This window comes from Leptonychotes weddellii, chromosome 12 (genome assembly GCF_054177405.1).
Source record: "Leptonychotes weddellii isolate Sample4059 chromosome 12, ASM5417740v2, whole genome shotgun sequence".
Classification (NCBI taxonomy): Eukaryota; Metazoa; Chordata; class Mammalia; order Carnivora; family Phocidae; genus Leptonychotes; species Leptonychotes weddellii.
This window is the reverse complement of record NC_138380.1, coordinates 29,869,241-29,880,397: the sequence shown is the minus strand read 5'-3', so window position 1 is coordinate 29,880,397 and position 11,157 is coordinate 29,869,241. Positions and strand designations below refer to the sequence as shown.

At 38.6% G+C, this 11,157-nt stretch overlaps 1 protein-coding gene across 2 annotated transcripts in view; it reads left to right on the top strand.

Annotated features, from left to right (window-relative positions):
- The window catches only part of MET (MET proto-oncogene, receptor tyrosine kinase), a 115,516-nt gene that overhangs the window by 60,921 nt on the left and 43,438 nt on the right, over nucleotides 1-11,157 (top strand). For both annotated transcript variants that reach the window (XM_081800206.1, XM_081800205.1), the window contains 2 exons: nucleotides 7,943-8,077; nucleotides 8,839-9,012. In XM_081800206.1, the coding sequence (XP_081656332.1) occupies nucleotides 7,943-8,077; nucleotides 8,839-9,012 (309 nt within the window). The remainder of the gene's footprint in view (nucleotides 1-7,942; nucleotides 8,078-8,838; nucleotides 9,013-11,157) is intronic.

Sequence of the window (11,157 nt, the reverse complement as noted above, 5' to 3'; positions counted from 1 at the left end):
TATTTTTTTTTTTTTTTTTTTTTTTTTTTTTTACAGCTCTCTTATAAGGCCTTTAATCTCTAGATGCAAGGCATTGCTATTAAAATATTTGTGCATGACTGTCAGGCCAGGGAGAATGAGTGTATCGGGTGGGTTGGGGGTGGGGAGGCACTTTCAAGACTTGTTTCAAGTTCAGCTCCCACAAACACTCATTGGGCAGCTACCTTGTCTGCATACAGTGCCCTGGCAGTGGGCACTGTCACAGCTGTCACTTGGTTCTTTGGCATCATCCTTGCTCTTCTCCCACCCCCTTTCCCATCTTCCCAATTCCTTGATGCTGTTAGCACTCATTACCCCTGTTCTCTTGTGCCTCTTAACCGGACTAGTTGGATCATAAGCAAGAAAGTTAAGGACATAGGGATCACCTAAGAAGTATCCTTTGCTTGTGATCATTACTTACGACCATTACGTAAAGGATTATGTTAGTAATCAGTGAACCTGAGGATAATTACTCACTTCCAGTAAGAAGAATCAATTCATCTATTGACCTCCTGTCTTCAAATTCTTTCAGTTCCTGTGCCACCATCATGGTATGTTAGATCTTTGTGTTAGAAGCCTGTGGCATACATTGCCTTTGGGATTACTGCTATTTTAGAGAATGTAGACACAGATCATCAATTCATCAATGCTGTGAGCATCCAGCAGAGACCCAGGCAAAGCTTAAAATTAAACATTTCTCTTTAGGGATTGCTAATTTACTGTTCTCCTTTATAAAATCCTCAGATAAAAATATCATCTGCCTTTCTTTTTTTATGTGTACATTATTGATTTAGTTACATCCCTAAAGAATGGTGGATTTGGTATATTCCTTTGGAAGAAAATCTGGGGCACCTGGGTGGTTCAGTCAGTTAAGCGTTGGACTCTTGATTTGGGCTCAGGTCATGATCTCAGGGTCCTGTAATTGAGCCCCATGTTGGGTTCCACACTCAGCGGGGAGTCTGCTTGAGATTCTTTCCCTCTCCCTCTGCCCCTCCCCCTGCTCATGCGCATGCATGCACTCTTGCACACTCTCTCTCTTTCTCTCTCTCTCTAAAATAAATAAATCTTCTAAAAAGTGTTTTAAAAATAGAAGAAAATATATTCATGAATTCTGAGACTTGTTTTGTTTGAAAAAGAAACCATTAAAAATAATAATTTCAGAGCTCTATCTATAACTAAAAATCAACCCCAGTGCATGTAGTCTCCTAAAATGAATTCATGCATGCTTTTGAAATACATATATCTTATACACTGTTATATGCATAGAAAATTAAAACATCATAAATATTTGAAACCATGGGAAAATGCTAAGCTTTTGTTTGTTTTGTTGGTAATAGGGAATAACTGGGATTTCTTGTTTGGGTGCTTTTTTGAAAGAGTAGAGAGACATTTTAAAAACATGAAGTATATGTGTCAGTAGTTTTTTTTTTTACACATGTTTCACTTTTAAAATTCAAAAACAGATATACTCTGTGTATAAATTGGCAGATCCTACAATTATTGTATTTGGAGTATTGATTTGAAAGTATTGATATTTAAATTTTTTTTAATTTACTAGTTTATTTGGATTTTTGATGCTTGATATTTTTTTACAAAGGTCTCAATCTGGTTTTGACTCATTTCGACTCACAATCATTTCAAAAAGTTAAAACACACACGCACATCAGTATTGCAGCAATAAGGAAAATTGTTTTGCTTTTTGTGTATACCTGGCCTTTGTAATATCAGGTTGGTATAGAAGCACTCATGCCCATTTACCAAAAAGAACAAAGGAAAGAACAGAGCAAAGCTTCATTTAATTCAACTTTTGCCACCTGGTACCTTGTCTTACCATTTTTATTTCTTGAGCTGTTAGCACCAATCAGCAATTTCTATTTCTTCTCGTGGTTTTTTTTTTCCATTTCAGAAAACTAGATGTTTACCTTGATTGAAATAGCTCCACTCTTCATATCTGATTTCTTTCTACACGAACACCAATTTCTCTCACATACTAAGGGAAACAGTAAACCTAAAGCAGGTGTCTGAACCATTCAGGCTACTATAACAAATTCCCATAGACTGGGTGGCTTAAACAGCAAACATTTATTTTTCACACTTCAGGAAGCTAGGAAGTTCAAGATCAAGATACCAGCAGATCTGGTTTCTGGTGAGAACCTGATAGCTGGTTCATAGATGGCTGTTCTTGCTGAGTCCTCACATGATGGGAAGAAGGAAATAAAGCTCTCTGGGGTCCCTTTTATAAGGGCACGATTTCATTCATGAGGACTCTACTCTTATGACCTGATAGACTCCCAAAGGCCCTTCACATTGGGGGTTAAGATTTCAACATATGAATTTTAGGTGGACACAAACATTCAGTCTATTACAATAGGCAAGAAGCAAGAAGCATTAGAAGTCATCTCTTGGAAGTGCAGATCAAACTCTTACAGGTTATCTAAATATCTGAAACATTTAAAAACCTTATCCCTTCATCAAGACTTAAGTGAGCTTCTTATTTCAGGCTATTCATATATTTAGGCAATAGATATGCCTTTAGGACTTACTATGTGCCCAACTCTGTATTGGGAACTATAGGGAAAGCAGACCCACTCCCAAGATCCGTAAGGTCACACCCAGTTATAACCCGGTCTATTTATTAATGATGTCATCTCCTTCTCTCACATTTCTTTTCTTTCAATTCATATTTTTTTCTCATTGAGTTTCAAACTCCAGTGATTTGCATCATCTTTCATTACAAATTTCCTTAACAGAAATCCTCTATTTTTCTTAATTTTTAAACTAGAAATCAGTCTAGATGATATCAAAGTTTCCACTCGGTTCTATTTTCCTTGAAATAGAACTGCATATGTTCTGTTCTTACAAAAGGAAAATTTATTTGATCTTCAATTTTAGTGTATTTGCTGCCAAAAATAGTAGGTTTCAAAAAAGCAGTTGGGCCCAGGGAATCTACTCCCACTCTGATGGATTCTCCTAGTGAAAATCCACTTTCGTTCCATCTTTTATCCCTTCCCCACCTCCAGCCTCTCTAGGACTTTGTTTTATAAAAGCCCAGTCTGACTATGAGGGGATATTCAGAACACTGGTTGGGAGGCTAAGTAGGTGATACTCAGGTACTCAGTCTCAGGCAGGAGGAATGGATGGAAGACTGTGAACCTCCAGAAGTAAGCTTGCCTTTTACTTAATTTAAGAAAATATTTGGCAAAGAAATACAAAGCAAAATCACAATGAAGTACCACTTCACACACAGTGGGTTGTCTATAATCAAGAAAACGGGAAATAACAAATGTCAGTGAAGTTGTGGAGAAATTAAAACCCTCACACATTGTTGGTGGGAATGTAGAATTGTGCACACCTATGGAAAATGGTATGGCAGTTCCTCAAAGGGTTAAATATAGAGTTACCATAAGATCCAACAATTCTACTCCTAAGTATATACCCAAGAAATGAAAATATGTATGTTCTCACAGAAAGTTGTATGTGAATGTTCATAGTAGCAGTATTCACAATAGTGGAAATAACCCAAATGTCCATCAACTGATGAATGGATAAATAACATATGGTATGTCCATATAATGGAACATTATTCAGCAATAAAAAGGAATGAAGTACTGATACATGTCCCAACATGATGAATCTTGAAAACATTATGCTAAATGAAAGAGGCCAGTCACAGAAGACCACATATTGTAGGATTTCATTCATATAAAATGTCTGGAATAGGAAAATCTATAGAGACAGAATGTAGATTAGTGGTTGCAAGGGACTGGAGGGCACGAGGAGATGGAGAAGGTGGTGGCTAAAGGGTACTGAGTTTCTGTTTGAGATAATGACAGTGTTCCAAAATGGTTGTAGTGATGGTTGCACAAATCTGTGACTATACCAAAAACCATTGAATTTCATGATTTCATTCATCATTTAAAGTGCATTGAATTGTACACTTTAAAAAAATGGAGAGTGGGGCACTCTGGGTGGCTCAGTCGGTTAAATGTCTGACCCTTGATTTTGGCTTGGGTCTTGATCCCAGGGTCGTGAATTCAGGCCCCATGATGGACCCATGCTGGGCGTGGAGCCTACTTAAAAAAACAAACCAAAAAAAAAGGAGAGAAACAAATATCTCATGTTAAACTGTATTCATCATTCTTAAGGAAAATTAAATTTTAAAACAGTTTAACCAAAAATAAATCTTGGGACACCTGGGTGGCTCAGTCAGTTAATCATCTGCCTTCAGCTCAGGTCATGATCCGAAGGGTCCTGGGATCGAGTCCCACATCGGGCTGCTTGCTCAGCGGGGAGCCTGCTTCTTCCTCTGCCTTCAGCTCCCCCTATTTGTACACTCTCTCACTCTCTCTCTGACAAATAAATAAATAAAATCTATAAAAAATGAATAAAAATAAAAAATAAATCTCTATGTGTAGGGTGAGGGAATCTAGCCTTTATGTATTTGAAAATATATCACACAAAAGGTTTATGGATTTTAGAGCCTAGCCACAAAGGTTTTATTTTATTTGTACATATATTTCTTCCTCATGTCCTCTCTTAGATAATTTGAGATCATAGCCACAACAATCAGGTACATTTGGATTCTCCTCTACTCCCTCACACCCAAACATATTAGTCTTGTATTTTCAGAAGCATTAAAGAAAAAGGGTTTTTTGGTGGTTGTTGTTGTTGTTGTTTTGAGACCTAAGCATTAAAGATTAGTTGTCAACACAAAGATAATTACCAGTCTTCTATTTCATACTAATTATCCTAAGAATTAAATTTAAATGCTAGATTCAGTTCTGTCCTTAGAAATATCTCCATGACAACAAAAAGGAACTTCTAATTTCTTAAAAAACATCGCTACAGGGGTATTTTGAGGGTTAAAGTGGTTACTCCATTATTTGGAATTCTAACAATAAGATAAAGTGAGGAATTAATGATAGAAAAGCATTCTTGGCATTTTATAGCAATAGGTATCCCTGCAGAGAAAGGGCTAATGATCAACAGAAAGGTATTTTCATCTGTGCTTTGGCCTCTGCTTAAAACCCCAGGTATCTCACTTTTCCCTACAGCCTTCCTGTCTTCTCTGGTTCATCCCATTTTCTACATGAAGCCACACTCATCCTAGCTCTGTGATCAAAAGTAGAACTCGCTGGCTCTGCTAGTAACATTTCCTCTGTGCCATCAGAAACTATTCAGATGTGGAGTCTTTCTCCTTAGGCACACTTAACTTCTGCAGCCAGGATTACTGAAACAAGGAGTATTTGGCAAGGCAAATATATTGTGAAATTTGTTTTAATGCTTTGATTCATGAGTGGCTCTTGAGAGCTCAGAGTTGAAGCTTTTTATTGGTATTTACTCTGGTGCTCCAAGAGTGTAGCAGTTGAGTGTTTAAGAAGAGGTCAAGCAAATCGGATTCTGGCATTAGATAAAGCTCCTTGGAAACCGGACTGTTGTACTTTCTAGCTAAAATTCTCTGTTGTATTTTCTTTATGGAAAAATAATAGTACCTACCTTGTAGGATTATTGTGAGAAGTAAACAAAAAAACCATTTAAAGCTCTTAGCACAACGACTGGCTCAGTCACCATATATATAGTGCTCTCCAGACAAAAAGTCTGAACAGGGAATACGTTAAATCAATCTACCCAAGTTCCAGAGAGGCAAAGAGCTTCTTTATGAAAAGAGAGACAAAGGTTAATCCTTTCTGGGAAACGAACATTTGAATGGGCTTCAGATATTTGATGAAGTCAAAGATGATGACCTAGTAATTAGGAAGGGATTGCTTATTTATAAATATGGGAAAATGATATTAAAGAGAGCAAAAAGTTAGGAGATCTTGTATCTTATTATGTAGCAGGTCTGAATAGATTGGAAGATATGAGAGAGGCAAAATGCAAATATTCATAGGAAGGTTCAGAGAGATGAATAATCTTCAATGAAGTGGAAAGCACAGAATGAGGCATAGAACAGAGTCCAGTTATTAAGAGAGGCTGTCGTTTGATTTTGTTTTTGACTTGTGTGTGAGAAAAGGAGATTTTTTTTTTCATCTTTGTAGTTGGAAGTGATTGGCAACAATTAGGGAAATACGAAAAAAAATGGGGGTGGGCAGATAGGAAAAACAAGTGGTGAGCACCTGAAGTGAGTCAAAATTGAAAAACTGGATAACTGAAATCTGGATAATTTGGGATAGAGGTGTTAAAAGTCTGATATCCTGATATTCTGCTTGTAACCCGCACCCAGCAGGGGAGGTAGGACTGGTAATTGAACTTCTTTCTACTTTGGCTACAAAAGTCACAGATAACTATTTGGCCCTACATTTAGGAATAACAACAGTTTCCATCCTTTCTCATCCTGACCAAATGACCTTTGATCCATCATTTAACTTCTGTGCAAATATAGCCACCCTCCTTAATGGAGATGTTTTGAAAGTGCTGTTTGGGATAGAACAAGTGTTAGAACAAAATGTCATGATGTTTGGCTTTTATGGAGGTATGTGGATTTAGTTAGTTTCTCTATCAACAACCCACTGTCTGGGAGCAAATTAGAGACTTTGGGAATCTTCCCAAATTTTTTCAAGCTACTTGACTCCTTGTGCTGATGAAAAGATTTACAACTAGTTCCCCAAAATATTTTTATGTTGTGTGTGAGTTTGTTAGAGTACTAAGCATTTAATTACACCTGTAATTTTCATTCCCATTTTACAGATGAAAAAGTTGAGGTAGAAGGAATGGTTATTTAATCATAATCTCACAGATCCCCATGTTTGTCCCATGATTTCACACCTATGGCAAATAAGCACACATTCAATGAAACATAAAAGGGTATTTGGGATGTTGGACAATTTTACAAAGGCAGTTTCAAGCCTAGGGCTGACCTCAGCCTCCTGCACCTCATATAGATACAAATCTATTGCCTATTTAAGAATAAAAGTCTGAACACTCCCAAACTCTCCTAAAGTCTTAGTGTTCATCTCTAATAGTCATTCTGACTTCCTCAAAAATTTTTTAAAAGATTTATTTATTTACTTGAGGGGGGTAGAGACAGAGGGAGAGGGAGAAGCAGGCGCCTCGCTGAGCAGGGCTTGATCCCTGGACCCTGAGATCATGACCTGAGCTAAAGGCAGACGCTTAACCAGCTGAGCTACTGAGGCACCCCAGTCATTCTGATTTTATCCCTGGACTTCATTATTAGTGGGTTCTAGCAGTAGAGAAGATGGAAATTATATAGCTGAGAAACATCCCAAATTAGAAATACCTGAAAACAAGAATGACAAAAGTCATCAAACCTCGTTTCCAAGGCATTGTTAAAGCCATCAGACCTTATTATAAAACCAGGTCAAGAAGTAGAACTTTATAATCCAAGAAATAACATCTGATTAGACAATGGTTTATAAAAACAGCAGCCCGTTATTTTAAAGTACCTGAAGGCCTATTTTGACCTTAGGAGATCTATAAATATGGCTTAAGAGTAGCAAAGCTGGAACTGGATCCAGGTCCTCCAGACTCCCTGTCCACTCTCTATTCCATGACGTCAAGGAAAGCTGCCCAGTGGGGCAGGGCGGGTGAATAAAGTTAAAGAATAATCTGAAATCCTTGTAGCATAGGTGAGTTCTTCAGTTCTGGGGAGAGTTTTGGCTCCTCCAGTTCCCAATACAATTGTGAGGATTTGTCTGCATGTGCTGGCTGATTGACCAAAAGATCTCCTTCCCTATACACCATTAAAAGATGATATGCGAAAGTCTGCCTTGGGGGTTCAGAGGAACTGCCTTCAAGACAGGAGATTAGGAGATGGTGTATTGATTTACAATGAGATAAACACTTGGGCCTTTAGTTCAAATACCCATGAGCTCTCTTAATCTGTTATTAGCATTATCATCCACATTTTCCACTTGTATTTAAACTGAGCTTGTTGGACTAAGTTCATTTGTGTTTTGTCTCTCAGGTTGTGGTTTCTCGATCAGGATCGTCAACCCCTCATGTGAATTTTCGCCTGGATTCCCACCCTGTGTCTCCAGAAGCAATTGTGGAGCACCCATTAAACCAAAATGGCTACACGCTGGTTGTCACTGGGAAGAAGGTAAGCCCTGTTCCCACAGGGAGGTTTTTCCTGAGTGGATTTTTACAGTATGTATCATGTGGTCCTTTTTAACTTCTCTCTTGGTCCTGGATTCACTCTCCTCTCTCAGATTTTTTCTTGAGTATTCCAGAGATTTTCTGAAACCAAGTTAAATTTTTATTCAGGAAGACTGGACCAAAGGGAGGTCTTCATTATGTGTACTTCTCCCTTTGTCCTTTATTTCTCAATGAGAAAAACAAACACGCAGAATGAGAATTACGGACCTAAGGGCAGAACTCTAGTGCGGGCAGATAAGTCCTGAAATGTACATTGGAATCTGACACCAGCCAGTAATCCCTCTTCTCTGAGAGAAGGAGGTGCATCTTGATGCTAAATGATATGTAAACTTACTTAGAATTTCCCAGGGGTTCAAGTGTGTTTTCCAGCAGCTTAAATTATACTCTCTTGTTATTTTAAAATCGTCTCAGACAGACCAAAATGTCCCTACTAAATAAAACCTCTAACGCTGTATGACAGTCCTTGTGTTCCCTGGACAGTGATGGTAATGTTTATCACATATGCGCCAACAATAGAGGAAAGGAAGGAATTTGGTTTTTTTGTTTAAATCACTTTATCATTATTACATAATTTTCACACATAGGTGCTATCTCTGGTAGACTCTATACAATTAGATTCACATGTATCTTTGGTGTATTTAGTTTTCACTGAACAAACAAACAAAAAACCCCTCTGGAAGCTCTCTCTATCACTTTTCTTCACAGATCACCAAGATCCCACTGAATGGCTTAGGCTGTGAACATTTCCAGTCCTGCAGTCAGTGTCTCTCCGCCCCTCCCTTTGTGCAGTGCGGCTGGTGCCACGATAAATGTGTGCAATTAGAGGAATGCCCCACTGGAACATGGACTCAGGAGATCTGTCTGCCTACAATCTATGAGGTAGGAATCTGTCAGCTGTCACGTGTGTTTTTGGTAAACATAATCCCATTAATGAAAAAGTTCTAAATTCAATGTATTCATTTAGCTGTGAGACATCAGCCGAAGCACCATCCTTCTCCAAGGTTTTCCTTCAGGGTGGCATTTGGGCGCATCACCCTGAGTCCTGGGCCTGAAATATGTGCTTTACACTCACCAAGTAGTTCTCTCCTTGAGCACGTTGCTCTCCCTTAGTGCTCTGTTAATAGAAGAGTGGTGGCTGGTGAGCAACGTTGCTCCCCATTTCCTCACCCTGGGTCCTTTTCCCTCCTGACCCATCTGACTCAGTGATTCCTCACCACCAACTTAATCAACCAGGTGCCCGGACATGAGCCTCCACCATGCACAGAGGTCTGCTCATGGCATAACCCAGAATCTTAAGCTGAACCAGGCAAGCTAGGGATGGCAGCCATGATGGGGCAGAGAGGACAGAAGATTTCTTCCTGTCTGGTGTATAGGTGGTGACTTTGTGTCATCACACAGAAGACTAGAGGTTACTTCCCAGGCCAGTGTAGGAGGAAGGTGGACAATGAACACCCACGGATGGGTACGTGCCTTCTCTCAAAGTTTCTGGAAGAACAGTACAGGTACAACTGATGACTAATACTAACATCTATACTCTGTGAGCCATTTCATTCTTTAATTCATTCCAAAAATATTTATTGACCGCATACCATACGCGCTCTTGTAGACACTAAGGAAACGTGGTCTGAACGAAAGGAAAGTGCCTCCTCCTATTAGGGAACTTAGCTTCTGGCAGTGAGCTCAGTCATGGCATTGTAGCCATGCTCTCCAACTCTCTGCTGCCTTATTTTTGGTGAAACAGATATTTGGTACTACGAAAATCTCCAGGGCAATTTTTTTAAATGTCTCGATCCAAATACGTTTTTGCTTGAAAATAATTCCCTGGTGAGGACCCAGTATGTATTTTCCCTGCTCACATATAGAACAGTTGGACTTTAGTAAATGACTTGTGAAAGACTCAAGTTAAAGGTCTCGGTCACCTGGTTCAAGCCCAAGTAAACAAAGTATGCAAGTCAGAACAAGAACCGCCCCCCCAAGCGCATGGCTGTTTTCATTTAGTTACGGTTTGGGGCAAGATTTGTGCAGGGTGACTGGATTTTAAACCAAATCATTTTCTGTTAGGTGAAACACAGTTATTAAGACTTAGCTTGATCATCCAGGGAATAAACTAGAAGATAGTAAGAAAACAAACTTAAATCTATACTGTGGTATTATGTACCCTTTTTTTTGGTTCAGTATATTTTTAAAACCACGTGCAAATTTATACTTTTTTAAACACAGCCTTGGCAATTTGAGACACTAGAAATCTGAACTCAGCAATTCCATGAAAGAGATATGGGGAGAGTATATATGGGGTGTGTGTATGTATGTGTATATACATGCAATTGAATCACAACAATTTCATTTCAAAAACAGCCAAAGTGGTGTTTTAAGTACAGAGCAGGTTGAGAGCCTATACAAATGGGACATTTAATTTGACCAATGTACTCCCTTCTGTTACTCATGAAAGCCATATTAAAATGTTTTTTTTAAAACGACTAAATATTTTAGGATTTTCTGGAACCAGAGAATCTCTCTCCCTCTGCTCTCACCTTCCCTAACTCCAACTTTCTGTAGTTGGTGATCTTAAAAGGTTGCATTGCATCGTGCACAAGTCAGTGAGGCTTGGGCTATATGGTTAGGAGGAAAGTAGTGCAGCTGAGTCCATAAATCCCTTTCGGTTCATAGTTGTTAGGAAGATTTCATGCTGCACTAGACCGTGACATTTAGCATTCTTGCTGCAAAAAATAAGACAGATTATTCATCTATTTCTTATCTGTCTTAAACACTATAGGCACAAAACCCAACTAGCGTATAGTTTCACTTTCCAGTAAATGTGAGTTAACCTGCTTTTCAAGGTACATGATGTTCAGTGGCTGAAATTCTTTGCAATTCCACATAAGAGAGATTTCAGGATTGCAAGCCCGTTATTTTGTTTCAAACATGTTATCTGATCTCATACTTAAAGAGCAATGAGAAATGCTTCAGAAAAGGAAGAGCACTTTCCAATGCATTCTGAATTTATTAAGATAAAATTGTCATATC